Below are 15,397 nucleotides of genomic sequence, written 5' to 3' on the forward strand. Positions count from 1 at the left end.
ATTTTTATTTTAAGTTATTAATAATGCGACTTTCGCACAAAGTTTGCCATCTACTTTCGGGAGCTACATCAACGATACAACCTACAGCCCACTCTGCAGCTCTTCAAAATTTCGAAATAAAAAGTACGAAATACTCACATTATAAAACTTGGCCTAAGTCCCACTGATTTGCCAAATTTCATCAAAATTCCTCTAGAATTTATTTCGAGTCGAAGAACAACCTGTTTTATATATGTATAGGTATCTATCTACCTATATATCTTCCCCTTGACAAGTCAGTAAGATTATATGGAACGGGGATGCGACTCACGTATATTACAGAATAGAAGCTTAACGAATGAAATTACTTGGCCTATATTTATAAACCCATATTCTTATAAATATCAAGCGAGGAATGTGCTCTATTTATATTTATACTGCATCAAAGTGAACCATTTGATAATAAATAATATCTAAAACCCCTTATCACATATGCTTTAAAATTAGAGTATTCTTTCTTGTAGAGTGTGTTAAGACTGGTATCATTTTATTAGTCGTCTAATGGCATCTGTTTTACGAATACCGCCATCCAATGGCAGTAAATGCATACACCCTAGGAAACTATCAAGGAAAGTGTTCAGATCTTCACAATGTTTTTATATACGGTTTTATTATAAACGGTTTTTTATTAACGGTTTTATTTAGCTGAGCTCGATTGTTCTATTCTTTTCTTTTCTTGAGTCAAATTTAGTACAGTAAGTACTAAATTTGACTCAAGAAAAGAAAAGAATTGAAATTTCACCCTCTTCCTGTCAACCGATTCATCTGATATTTGGTATACGCCTTTTGTTCTGGTGACAATACAATTATGTATATGCAATGTTAATATAAATTCAAGATGGCCGCCGCTACAAAATGACGGATAACCATTTTTTTTTTCAATCCTATCAATATGGGTATCAAATGAAAGGGCGTGACGAGTAAAATACTGTGCACTAATACAAATATAAAATTTAAAATAGTCGCCGCCACAAAATGGCGGATTATAAATGGATCGTTATTTTTAGCTTTTAGTACACTTATCTGCAACATTACTATGTCTGTTTACAATAAAACTGTTTAACTGATTTTTTTACCAAAAAATGGTAATTATTACAAAAACATAATAAAAAGCATATCAAAGTCTAATTTTTCTACCAGTTTTTCTCGTCTATTGGTTGACTGGTAGAGACCTGTCAACCAATAGACGATGCAGAGAAAATAATATTTTTGGGGTGAGTACAAATGAAAGAAACAAATGCACCATATACAATATTTTTTACCTTATACAGCAGGTGGCACTTGCTTCCAGTGAAAAAATTGCACTTGCTCTATGAAAACTGAGTCAGATTAGTATGCAAATTCATGTGGTATAATGAGAATAAATCGAACCTGAGATATTTCTACCATAGCTGGCTACTAACTACTGGACCACTCCCGCCTCAAAGTAATAGTAGAGGATACGTAATGGTCGCCATGGTGGTAAATTACGAAAACCACAATAATGCTACGGACTGAAAAAGTTTAACCATAACTGTCCTCACCTTCTCTAACCTCACTTTCCGTCCGTCTGCAACAGGTATCTCATGAACCTGAAAATTTCGCCGCTATAACAATAAATACTGCAATAACAGAATCAAATTAATATTCAAGAGGGCTCTCTATCACCCATACAACAAACTTTATTTTTTTGCCATTCATAGATAATGGCATGGAACCCTTCGTGCGCGCTAATTCTCAAAGAAAAAAACTTATTATGAGTCAATTGCTTACATAAGACGGGGCGTCGACAACCTGAGTCACAGAGTCCCCGAAGACCAAACAATCAGTTGCAACTATTAGTTTTCACAAACATATCTAGAGCTGGCACATCTTGATGTTTCATGGTATTTTTATAACAGTTCTGTAGATAGAATAGACGTAGGCACGAACTTTTATCAAGATTCCAGAAATCAGTGATTGAATAATTGATCTTTCTAAAACGTGCCATTGAGTAGTGTTCGCAACCTTTATTCTTTCCAAAACTAAAATGTTCCTTTGTGTCAAGTGTTTGCAACGTGTACGGCTAGCAAAAACACGCAATTAAGTAGTTACTTAGTTATATGATTGTACTACTAAATCTTTTTTTCTTCTTTGTTGATCATGAATTACATACTCTGTTCAAGCGCACTACTGTAAATTAGTAGCTAAGCGATAAACAACCGATTGTATCGTTTTGGTTTTCGGAGTAGGAGCCCTGACTCATCGACACCGTTATCTGATATCGATACGGCAATATGACACGCCTGAATTTGTTTAGTTCTGTGCATTTTGCATTCCTTATAAGGTCAATATTTTGTAGGCAAATAACCATGTCACAATTAATACCTATTATTACACGCGTAAAGTTCTATAGAAAACTAGGCAAATTTTGACGAAAATCTTAGTTCGATTTAGGGTTACCAATGACACATTGGGAAAACCACAATTCCCACGGGAGATACCTAGTGAAATTATGGATATTACAGCTTCTCTAAAACTACATAGATGTAGAGTACATAGTGGAATTAGCGAGACAGGGATGAAACGTCCTGGGATCCAATCTGAGCAGAATTTCTACATAAAAAGTACCAAACAGAATGGTAGGTAGGTAGGTACTCCAGGTTTCACAAAGCCGACAATGTCGTCCAAAAATGGATTGATGGCTTTCCTCTCGATTTTTAGTCCTAGTTTGTGTTGTATGGGAAAAAGACATTCGCAAATAATAATAACTCCAGGTTTTTTTACTATATTCGTATACTCAATTTCAATGGATCGATCCAGACGTTTCGTTATAAATAAAGAACCACACATTAATTCGCATTTATGATATGGCCCATTGAATGTAACAAATCAAAAAATAACTAATCAATTGTCGGGAAACTATAGAACAATGGTTATAATATACTAAAAAGGTTAATGAGGAAAATATAAAAGAGTGAGCTATGCTTACGAATTTTCGTAAACATTACAAAATGAGATGTTATTTAACAGTATGATGATGTGTTCATTGTTCACGTAATATAATTCAGATGTTAGAATTTTTAATTGAATCTAATTAGTGACGTAATGTCGCTACGGCGCGGCATTGCATCGCTCTTGAGAGCTTTAGACAACCAAAAAGAGTTTAGAGAATGTGTGGTATAAGTTAATAATGACATTAAAAAGAATTTAAAACTAGATAAAGGGTGAAAGATAAATAGCTGTTATCAAAAATGAAAGGAAACAGTTGTTAGCAACATTTTAATATATATTTTTATTGAAATGAATTCAATCGTACATATATCAATACAGAATACTTGGGTTGAATGTACGTTGTTTATTAAAAATAATTATAATAATTACAAAATAAACCTTATTGAAGTTATAATTGTTACATTATTATAAAAAAAAAGTTATGCCTTCAAATGACACTCAAGCCATAGAGTATGGACAATATATTTTCTAATTTCGTTTCACTTTTCTCCCCTGTGTTATACTTGAGCAACTCTACACTTTATTTTTTGTAAATTGAAAAATATTGAATAAATTGTGCTATATATGCTCTTAAATGCTGCATTAAAGCTACGTGGACAATTAGTTAAATTAACTATACTTTAAATGCACCATTGGGATCTCTCCCTTACACAATTCTGATCAATTTTCACATAACACGGTTATGCAAGCAATATCAAGGAAATTAATACTGATTATATAAAATATAAGAACCCGATGGATACAGAACATTACAGTATTATATCAATCAACAACAGATTTTCAGTTTTTCCGTGTGTGCAACATTATTGTTATAACATTTTAATTGACATGGATAGGTAGGAAACTGTTTTGGAAATGTATTGCTCACACAACAACCAACCATTCCGGAAAGCGAATAAATTAAATATTCATACATGATGTTTCAGTCAGGAGTTCCTACAGACCTAGAATCAGATACCGCACTAGCGCGGGTCCACACCTAAGTACAACATTATCCTGTAAACTCAATGCTACTGACAAAAATGGACATGACTCGTTGATTCAACATCTCTTTGCAAACAAAGAGAAGTCCAAATTGGCCACTTCCGAGTGATTGACACCAGTCAATGAACATCCATATTGATAGTAACAAAATGCAATAAAATTTAACAGTTACGATAGCGATTTCTCTATATACTCATAGATAAATACGCGCCGGGAAAGGACATCCCGGTGCCCGTAAACATTTGAACAAGATTTATTCTTACGCATATATGTACACAGGCGTGGAGCAGCCGCTGCGGCTCAGAGCGCAGCGGCGGGACATCATTGGCTCTTGAGCTCCTTCCCGATCGTGTAGGAGACAAGCCGAGCCCAGTCAATCTTGCTCCGGGTCACGGGCAGTTGTCGCCGGAGCGCCTTGAAGGTTGTATCGCTCATAGTCTTGTAGTTATCAGAAATTGCAGTTTGATACGCATTTTCGGCATCGCGCACTAATCGCACGAACTCTTTAGCAGTTGCTACCTCTCCAGTGGCAACTAAGGGCGCGCGAATCTCTTTGGAGCTAACCAACTGAACGTTTCCATCTTCGTAATAATGCACCTGTACACGAAGCATTCCCCGGAGCTCGGCAGGTCCGGCACCTATGGTCACCGACCACACTGAACGCCATCGGCCATTCCAGTAATTCTTGGGCTGGAATTGGTGATCTTCAATACACGCGACGAGTGACACAGCGCCAGACTCGAGAGCTCGCCCGACCACTAAACTGGCACCGTGTTTATAGTGCGCCGCCACGTACGCTGTCAGTTCGTCATCGAGCGCAGAACGCCAGGGCTCCGCCACTCTGTCCGGTTCATATGGTTCATATTCCGATGCTTCTTTACGCAAATGATCATACTTAAATAATCGTTTTGAACGTGGATCAAAGAATCTGCCTCCACCGAGCTCGTTGTGGTCGGTTATTAGAGTATGGAGTTCCGAGCCTTCGAGGCGAACGGGCGTGAGCTGATCCTTGTTGTATTGCGCAAAAGCACCGCTGGCGCCTTCTTTAAGAAGGGTATCATTATTTAGAAGGACTCTTACATCGTTGAAAACTTCATTGAATTCTCCTGGTGGAGAATGAAGAATAAAATCCGAAACAATTCTAACTTTTTCTTGATCACTTATCACTTCGTCACCGTCCGCCGCCATTTTTGATACTTTTGACAGTAATGACGGATTGACGGATGTGCAAAAAATATCGCTTGTCGTATGCGTTCCAAAATTCAATTTTCACACTCAAATAAAATTTAATTTTAAGCACAGTTATAAATACATTAAAACAAAACCATGTCATATTCTTATCATGTTAATAATCATAATGCTTTTTAAGCATATTTATACATTCTTTTAGGTATTTACATCGTTTAAACCCTATGATTTATTACACAGATTTATAGTAGGTATACAGAATCATGCGTGCTGGACAATCGTATTATGTCCGCTGAAATGTTTATTGGGCTTCAAACTTTACGACTTTGACAGCCAACTTCCATTGGCTTCGACATTGACACTAGGTATTTTGACAGTGACAGAGCAAAACCAAAAATCCAAAGCTAAACCGATCGTGTTGTGTAACTAGTTTTGTTGAAATATCTTAGCTCCACCCAAAATGCTGAGCTACAAATACTATGACTCTCCAGAAGGCCAAGATATTTTCAAGAAGACCTTTGTCACTTCAAAGTATGCAGCTATTACTGGCCTCACAGCAGCTTCATTCGACGTGCTTATGTACTCTCACCCCAAAGGTTTCGTCAATACTATTGGCCGATATGCTTGGTTTATCGGCCCCATGGTCGGAATGGCAGCAGCGTTTACGGTGACTACGAATGTGGCCCAAAATATCAGAGGGAAGAACGATAAAATCAATTATTTCCTAGGCGGAGTAGCTGCTGGATCAGTATTTGGAGCCTGGCAACGAAATGCAACTGTAGCTGTGCCTCTAAGTGTGCTCCTGGGCGTCGCAGCTGTCATTAAGAAAACTGGTGTTGATGAAGGCTGGACTTTCTTCCCTGAGATTAGTCATGCCACCAAGACCATTCAATCTGTAAGACACGATTGGACACTAGTCAAGGATTTGGAAGAATATAAAAACTTTACGACTGGTACGTGATCAAATATTGTTTATTTTTATCAATTTTTGAGGCTTTTGCTTGAAGCCTTGAAAGGAAATAGATGCAACTATGCCAACCTCGTAGGGTAATTTCTTTTTTGTCTACTTCTCTTTAAATGTGAATTATTCATTCAAATATAACATTGTTTCCATTAATTTTCTCCACTCAAATCTGAATAAATTAACTGTTTTTCTGTGTAGGATGGTTAATGACAAACTCTGGGGTTTTACATAGTAAACAGGTTAACAATATAATTAAGCTAGTAATTTTAGATATGAAATAAATCCTATTACAAAACTGCTTTCCTAATCTGTCTGTTCATCTGTTAAGACTACTGTCCTTTTCTCAAGTTCTCCTTTTCTCTTATATCAAGTTCTCAAGTATTTGATCTCTCTATTTACTTGTTATAATTAATTGTTATTGTTAAAACCCTCTGTGTGCAAGGCTACTCACAATCAACCAGTTTTTTGTATTTGAAACTGACTACAATAATGATATGTTTTCAAAACTTCATCTTAAACTTTTTCAAATTAAATTTCATTCTGAAATTATTGTATATTTGTTGCAGGTCCAAATTAAACTGGAAAATTTAGCAGAATGGTAGTGTAAATAAGAACAATTTGTAATTAATTTTATTTAAGTGTTACAATAAAACAGATGCTTGAAACTTCATTTGTTTTGTCTCAAGCCTTATAAAATTTTAAATACTTTAAACAGTGTTAAGACACACCTGAAGATTCCAGGTTCTAATACTATGCATGCCACAAGAGTTTACACAGGAATCTGACACACATATGGTATAAAATAGTTTTCAATGACCTTTACAGCCCACCCTACAAAGTTTCATCCCAGACTTTTAGTGCCATATATTTGCTTATTTACTTTATCCATTGTCCCTCAATGTGTGCCGGTGTTGGGCATTGCACGGAAATAGTCTCTTATGTGAATTAACTTGTTTTCTATGGATTTTGTTCTCTTTGGATGCAACAAAATTATCTGTGCCATAGGTAGAGTACTGGTACCTATATTGTGGTATATTGCCAAATGAAAAACAATTTTATTAGTGTTAACTTTTATTCCTTATAATTAAAAACAAAGCATCTTAAAACAAAATGCTACTTTAAATGTTAAATTCGTTTCACATAATCCGAAATTGCACAACAGACAGTCTGATATATAACATACTGATACTAACAAAAATAAATAGGAACATAGATGATTAGAATACAATTCACGAAAGAAATATCAATGATAAAATGTATTTACCTATGATTTTCCATTTACGAGCTTGTGATGTTAAAATATAATTTCCAGGTGAATTTTAAATGAATAATTTCACATGTTTGGAAAATAATTAAGACAATAACAAAATTAACAAATACCTCAATAAATTTCTGGGAGCACTGTTATTTACAATTAATACATTATGTATTAATTGTAATATATATTTGTATAATCTTGAGTATATATATATATATATATATATATATATATATATATATATATATATATATATATATATATACAATGATAAATAACGTTTACTTTGACATGTTTATCAAACTGAAAACAACAATGTTGCCACATTTAAAATAATTTAAGAAATAAATAACTTTCAAAACATAATTAAATGCATTTAATCAACTTCAACCACAACACCAGTGCAAATCTTATTCTATCGTACCCGACTCAAGATAAAAGTAGATAGCCCTACTGACCCCTAAACTTGATCAATTATTTTTTAATTAATTCATGTAAGACAATAATCTCATACGAACTATATGATGGCTATGGCTACGCAATTAAAAAAATATTAAGTTTAAAATATCCTATATACATATGACTCCTCGTTGAAAAAAATCTTTTTGACAATGCATGTATTGGGAAGTTCACGTGCACGTAATTTTAAACATTATTTCTATTACATTACATGCGATTTTTGACGAGATCTCAACTAAGAGGTCCAGACATCTGGACTAGATAGTTGGAAAACGTCAAAATTTGGCTAAAAACAGACTTTAGACTGAATGGACGACACTTAGTTAATGAGAAACTAAAGTGTTCATGAGCAAATTTTTTGGGGCATTTTATTATCACTATCCTTACATATTATAAAACAAAGTCCACTGCCGTGTCTGTCTGTCTGTTCGCGATAAACTCAAAAATTGATGCACGGGTTTTCATGCGGTTTTCACCAATAGTGTGATTCCAGAGGAAGGTTTAGGTGTATAATTTAATATATTTTTGTAAGCGCGAAGCCGGGACGGGCTGCTAGTATAGCATAAAACAAAGTCACCCTCCGCGCCTGTCTGTGTGTAAACTTTCTTCTTTTGATGTCCGAAGCCTGGCAGGGGTCTCTATTTCTGCCAACTTTAAACCAAAACTGTTTACGAATGAACATAAACATTTATTCAATAGTATCTCTTATTGACGCGCACTGAGAACTACTATTGAGACACGATCTCGGCTTTTCGTTAGTAGAATTGACACCCGGGTCGGTATATACTCTATATACTTTCGTTCAAGAAAAGTTACAAAAAAGGGCGCGTCCAATATAATAATAAAGTTACAAGAAAAAAAAATATATTTTCTTCTATATCTAGTACACATATCATGTTCTAGGAACAACTTTATAAAGTTTTGGACGTAAAGTCGGAAGAAGCTGGAAAAATCCGTCGAAATATGACTAAAATTGGAATAAGTCACGAAGACAAAATTTGGCACAATCAACATAATATTAAATTCGTAGTTTGCGTAGCACTAACCAAATTTTATGACAAGTTTCAAATGAATCGTACACCTCGTGTTAAAATATTATTAATCAATTATATTTGACCTTGTATCATTACGATTAAGGCGATATATAATCTAATTTCGAAAACGGTAGCCACCAAAATCCTTTAAGTCAACTGCGACCACACTGTATTATAAAAAAGTATAATATCCACTGTGACTTACTTTGAATTACAAATAAATAAATATATCAAGACAAATCACACAGATTGAGCTAGCCCCAAAGTAAGTTCGAGACTTGTGTTATGGGATACTAACTCAACGATACTATATTTTATAACAAATAGATAAACATCCAAGACCCGGGCCAATCAGAAAAAGATCATTTTCCATTATGACCCGACCGGGGATCGAACCCGGGACCTCTCGGTTCAGAGGTAAGCACTTTACCACTGCGCCACCGAGGTCGTCAAAGGAAACTATAAATAAACTGTTAAAATATTTCTTTATTTTCCACTAAGAAATAAAAGCAATTGACAAAAATGTGGCGGTGACGCTAGTGTGCTGATTAAAATAGCGCCTTAAAAATCAAGCAATGATCTTAGCTAAAGAATCCAAGCAAACCCTTTAAAGTTTAACTAATAACAATAAAGCTGCATAAAATAAATAAATATATTATCATCCTTCGGTCATGAAACTAAGATACTAGGTTGGATATCTAAATACAGCACTGCAACAGTTAAATGAGTTACGTACAGTTGTTCGACGGCCTTGCTAAAGGCGGCACAGGCGCCAGCGGCGACGACGCAGTCAGGGTTGTCACGGACGAGTTTGGCACGCTATGATTGGCCAAAATATTTTAGCGCGTCTGCGCAGAGTATTGGTGTAATATAATATAAATAAATAAACTTACAAGAGTGGTAGTTGTAACACGCGATTTTAATTCTCATTACTCGGGAAACTTTCCATCTAAACCCATTTTAAAAAAAAAATTAGGACAGCGGAATATGAATATATATGTACACTGTATAATATATTTCTATGTACAGTCAACAGCACATCAAGCTACCCAAATTCATAAATACGCCGCTATCATCTCGGTAACTTAACCTGCAATTGACTATACCTGCATTAGGATCTTTTTCACTACATTCTGATAAAATATCGTATTGCAATCTGACAGATAAACTAACTGCTAGATAAATTAACTTGAAGTTATTTGCCAGTTAGCCCCATCCAACACTAGTGAAACACAATTTTTAACGCTGGCCATTCTGTATTCAACAAGCGGTGAATCAGGCCCTTAATAACATAGTTATTATCATTTGTTATATCTATCAGTTCTACCCCTGTGTGGGTTCCTTCTCCAATTTCTGCGGCTCTTCCTCCTCTTCCTCAACTTCTTCCTCGATTTCCTCTATCTCTATCTCTTCTTCGATCTCCTCGTCTGATAGATCTTCCTCTTTCTGCGTAAATAATGTTGACGTTGATTAAATATTTATTAGTCGTTTTATTGTCGGAATCCTTCTTTATTTATTAAAATGGATATGGATTTCGCCCATAACCTATTAAAACACGTTAGCTTTTCGAAACAGACTACATGACATAGTTGCCAGTAACGAAACATTTTGTTACCAACAAACCAACATTATTGAGAGCAATTTTAGGTCCAAGTATTTTTTAAGTCTTCTTTAAACATAATTCATCCACGTTTATCTGGATAAAACTGGATATTAATCCAGTTTAATCCAGATAAAACTGGTTGCAGGTGCCCGGACACCTGGCAACTCTACATGCGTGTTTAAAGACATGGCGCCTTTCAAATTCTTTGTCCAATATTATTGCTATCCCTTTCGTAATGTTATGTAAGGTGAAAGAGATAGCAAAAATATAGAACAAACAATTTGATACCTAAGTGGAATAGCACTCTAAAATTGAAATTAAAAATTCATTTATTTCTTTAACAAAATGGTACATAATTTTACTGTGATTGTGACTTCCTATTAAGTGAAGTACGCTTGTATCAGGAGGTCACGCTCTTTCGTAGCTAATTGTAACAAAATACCTGTTAATAAAACACACCTGACACACCTGACCTAAACTGAACTGCATCGCAAATTCGTACCTTCAACTTAATTTTTAGTATGAATGCGATTCATTTTAGGTTCCAAAATTGAACCAATGCAACTCGCATTGGAAACGTTCTTTGAAAGTTGATGGTAGGCCTGCTGTTAATAATACTGTTAATAATAAAATTATTTGTAGATACCTCGGCGGCCTGCGTGAGCGCACTGGCCGTAGTAAAATCATCCAACGTTGATTCTGTAAATAGACAATTGTTCTCCATTTAATTATGTGGATTTATCGTACTTATTACTAAAAATATAAATGAGAAAAAAGATTGATTTTGACGACCTCCGTGGCCTAACGGTCATCATGCCGGACCGCTACACTGGAGGTCCCGGGTTCGATCCCCGGTCAGGTCTACATGGAAAATGATATTTTTCATATTGACTTGGGTCTTGGATGTTTATTTATATATGTATATGTTATTAAATATAGTACCTTTGAGTTAGTATCCTATAACACAAGTTTCGTACTTACTTTGGGGCTAACTTAATCTGTGTGATTTGTCCCTATATATTTATTTACTAGATGTTGCCCAGGGCTTCGCTCCCGTTAGAATTTTAATATAAAATATAGCCTATAGCAATCTTGGATAAAGTACCTTTCTAATGGTGAAATATTTTTTAAATCGGTTCCGTAGTTTCGGAGATTACCCGCCTCAAACATTTAAACTCTCAAACATTTACCTCTTTCTATTAATAGTATATATTATTTATTGGATGTTTATATATAAATGACTGTAAATAAAATGCTTCTTATTATCCACTAGCTGATGCCCGGGACTTCGATCGCGTGGCCGAACAATTTTTGGGAAGGAGTCAAAATTATTAGATTCATTTCAACATATTTCTACCTATATAAATAAGTAGTAACTTTGTAATTCATTTCGTATTTGTAAATATTTACCCTTTTATGTTACGTACGTTTAGTGTGAATGTTTGTCACTCAATTCACAATTCTACCGGACACGGATTTCGATAAAATTTGGTACACGGGTACAGAATAACCTGGTCCAGAATATATATTTTTAATTCTAATTTTAATTAAGAGCACCTACTACTCTATAGTGAAAATACTGTACGTCGTCGTAAGACGTAAAGAGATGAATTAATTCAGCCGAACTGGCACGGTCTCGATAGCTCAGTGGTCAAGAGCACTGTCCCGGATAGACAGGGGCGCGGGTTCAATACCCGCTCGACTCCAGAATCTTTTCATCTCATTATTATTATTCAAAAATAATTTTAAAAGCATGTGTGATATGTGTAACAAATCCATTTGGACAGTTTTTATCCCGAAATTCCCACGAGACCCAAACCAAAACTATAGTAAACCAAATTTATACCTGGGTCTCTGTCCGGCGTGTCTCTCGGCGCGTCCTGTATCAGTGATAATGTCATTTTCCCGCTCACCAACATCTGATAGAAACGAGTTAATGTTATAACGAGATAATGTATCTTTCTCTTCATAGTTGTATTCCTCATGACTGAGCGTCGTGGTCATAACGTGGAATGAAACACACAAAACGACTTTCTTGGCACAGAACGCTTCGTTGATCTTGTAACATACAGATAAATTAATATCTTCTTCATAGTCGTATTTCCTCATGACTGAGGGTCGTGGTCATTACGTGAAATGAAACACACAGCACGACTTTCTTGGCACTATTAATGGAGTGGTGGAACCATTGCCCTCTACATTGCAGTGAGCAGGTTTCCTCACGATGTTTCCCTTCACATGATGCAAGTGGTGGTCGATGTAAACAACTATGCATAAGTCATATTGGTATACAAACTCATGTGGCACGAGTAGGATTTGAACCTAGGACTTTTTGGTTTCATTCTTTCACAGACCTGTCAACCATTATACCACCTGCTTACCGCTGCATTGATAAATATAATTATACGGACAAATAAATAATCAAAAATCGCACTAATATTATAAAGGCCAAAGTTTTTAAGCTTGTTACTTCTTCACGTTCAAACGGCTGCGCCAAAAAATTTTGATAATCTTCGCTTTATAAAATAGATGGCACTGTGAGTTCACGAGTTACCCGTTCACCGAATATATATTTATATATATATATATATATATATCAGCATTCGGATCATACCTTTTGACTATGTACATTATGTACTTTTATATATTATTAGAAAAAAAACATTGTAAGAAACAATGTAAGAAACAATAATGGTAAGCCGATCTGACATGATAGGGACCAACACTGTTCAAATGAGTTTCTTTCGGCATTTCTTCTCAGCAGTGGTCGTTCCGAAATGCCAGTAGTTTGTAGCTTGTGAGAAATAACTATAAATATAAAAATTGACGAGAAAAAGTGCCTGTGAAGGTCTAATTTCTGAATAAATGATTTGAATTTGAATTTGAGTACTCACAGGAGAACGCTTGGTGGGCTTGGGGCGGGCCTCGCGGTCCTCGGCGAAGTCCGCCACCAGCACCCGCGACTGCTGCGGGATCTCCGTCTCCAGGAATATGGACTTCACCTCCTCGGCTTCGTGCTGGAATGTCGTTTTTAATTTACAAAAATCATTGGAAAATAATGACAAAGTTCACAAAAATATATATTAACAAAAATAACTACTATTTTTTAATATAAAGAAGAAATACTCTCAAAAAAATACTTGTTTTAGTGAGTAGATTTTTAATTTCACCTTGAATATAACGTCAATAGTATAAGAATCTCAGTCAACACAAATAAAATATTTACAAACTTTTTGGAACAAGTGCAATAACACAAAAAATAAATATATGACTGTTTGCATTTGTTAATTTGAGCATCAATCTTACATTACCTTTTATTTATTTATTTATTTATTTATTTATTTATTTATTAGCACACAAAACAGATTACAATCATGAGCAGGATATAATAATAACATATAAAAGTGTAGATCTAAATAGTAATCCAAACATATGCATGCCTAACAAGGCTTAAACTTAAAGGTTAGATAATAATTACGCTAGAAAGCTAAAAAGCAAGTTTAGAACAAAACAAACAGTAGATAACAATTTTGAATAATTTTGAATATAGAGAGAACGATTAAACAATGAAAAGTACATGAAAAAAGAAAAGTCAATTATTCCTTAAATGTTCCATTATCTGCCGCCGGAACTTAAACAGTGAAAACAAATAAATGTCTATTTCCCTATTAGAGGCTAAGATTTCATTGTACTGGCGACACATTCTGACCAAGGGATTGTAGTAAGACGTATTATTGGAATAAATTTGAAGATTAAAGGCATTATAGTTGCGATTTCGAGATCTAAAATGAGTATTGAAGTTAAGAGCTAAAAGAAGGTTGGACGAGTCAATATGGTTGTGTATAATTTTATAAAGTATTATGAGATTAGTTATATCTCGACGTGTATGAAGAGAGGTTACTTGAAAGTATTCCAATCGTTCCTGATACGATGTGAGTGCACGGCCCATACCACGTCTATAGCTTACAATCTTTAGACAACGCTCCTGTATCCTTTCTATTCTGTTGCTATGCACATCATAAAATGGAGACCAAACTGCAGAATTATATTCAAGTATGCTACGTATAAGCGAGTAATAAAGATGTAGAAAACTGCGGGTCTCTCTGAAGTCTTTGGTGATTCTGCAGATGAAACCGAGCAGTTGAGAGCAGCGCCGAATAATATAATCATAGTGATCCCGGAAAGATAACTGACTGTCAAAGAAGACCCCAAGGTCCTTAGCAAGATTCTTACGAGCGAGTATTATACCTTCCAATGTGTAATCATATGTGATTACGATAGACTTTCTAGTGAAAGTTATAACAAAACATTTGTCGACATTGAGTTGCATATAGTTTTTATTACACCAGTTAGATAGTACATACAGATCGCTCTGCAGCGCCATCGTATCTGAGGACTCTTTGATCGCAGCAAAAATTTTTAGGTCATCTGCGTAAAGAAGACAGGGACAAGAAAGGTTCTCAACAAGATCATTTATGAAAATCACAAAGAGCAGAGGTCCCAAGTGACTTCCCTGCGGTACCCCAGACGTAACAGTGACAGGTGTCGATAGATAGCCTTTGACAGCCACCAGTTGACTCCTAAGTCTCAAATAAGACTGAAGCCAACGAAGCAGAGAGCCATGAATGCCGTATGCTGCTAGTTTTATACAGAGAGCTCTATGGTTAACTTTGTCGAACGCTTTAGAAAAATCTGTGTACACAGAGTCGACTTGCACGTTTCTAGCAAAAGCACTACAAAGAAAGTTTTTATACTCAAGTAAGTTAGACGTGGTAGATCTATGAGAAACAAAGCCATGTTGTTGTGGGTGAAGATAGGGTTTGAAATGGTTATACAATGTGTCGTACACAATACTCTCGAATATTTTTGCGAAACAAGATAATAGGCTAATAGGT

At 35.3% G+C, this 15,397-nt stretch overlaps 3 protein-coding genes across 13 annotated transcripts in view; 1 reads left to right on the forward strand and 2 right to left on the reverse strand.

Moving 5' to 3' along the window:
* Window positions 1-3,265: 3,265 nt before the first annotated feature.
* cpa (capping protein alpha) lies at window positions 3,266-5,215 on the reverse strand. The gene has a single exon (XM_053758652.1). It carries the CDS (start codon window positions 5,182-5,184, stop codon window positions 4,318-4,320), a length of 867 nt encoding a protein of 288 aa, XP_053614627.1. The 5' UTR covers window positions 5,185-5,215; the 3' UTR covers window positions 3,266-4,317.
* Window positions 5,216-5,551: 336 nt separating this feature from the next.
* Window positions 5,552-6,813, forward strand: ND-B14.7 (NADH dehydrogenase (ubiquinone) B14.7 subunit). Its single transcript, XM_053758653.2, has 2 exons — window positions 5,552-6,137; window positions 6,715-6,813. Exons 1-2 carry the CDS (start codon window positions 5,645-5,647, stop codon window positions 6,723-6,725), a joined length of 504 nt encoding a protein of 167 aa, XP_053614628.1. The 5' UTR covers window positions 5,552-5,644; the 3' UTR covers window positions 6,726-6,813.
* Window positions 6,814-10,202: 3,389 nt separating this feature from the next.
* The window catches only part of RIC-3 (RIC3 acetylcholine receptor chaperone), a 34,372-nt gene continuing 29,177 nt past the window's right edge, over window positions 10,203-15,397 (reverse strand). For all 11 annotated transcript variants that reach the window (XM_053758651.2, XM_053758649.2, XM_053758645.2 and 8 more), the window contains 4 exons: window positions 13,397-13,519; window positions 12,349-12,421; window positions 11,149-11,201; window positions 10,203-10,345 (listed from right to left, as the gene is read on the reverse strand). In XM_053758651.2, coding sequence (XP_053614626.1) covers window positions 10,223-10,345; window positions 11,149-11,201; window positions 12,349-12,421; window positions 13,397-13,519 — 372 coding nt within the window. In that variant the 3' untranslated portion in view covers window positions 10,203-10,222. The remainder of the gene's footprint in view (window positions 10,346-11,148; window positions 11,202-12,348; window positions 12,422-13,396; window positions 13,520-15,397) is intronic.

The sequence above is a fragment of the Plodia interpunctella genome, chromosome 18 (genome assembly GCF_027563975.2).
Source record: "Plodia interpunctella isolate USDA-ARS_2022_Savannah chromosome 18, ilPloInte3.2, whole genome shotgun sequence".
Classification (NCBI taxonomy): Eukaryota; Metazoa; Arthropoda; class Insecta; order Lepidoptera; family Pyralidae; genus Plodia; species Plodia interpunctella.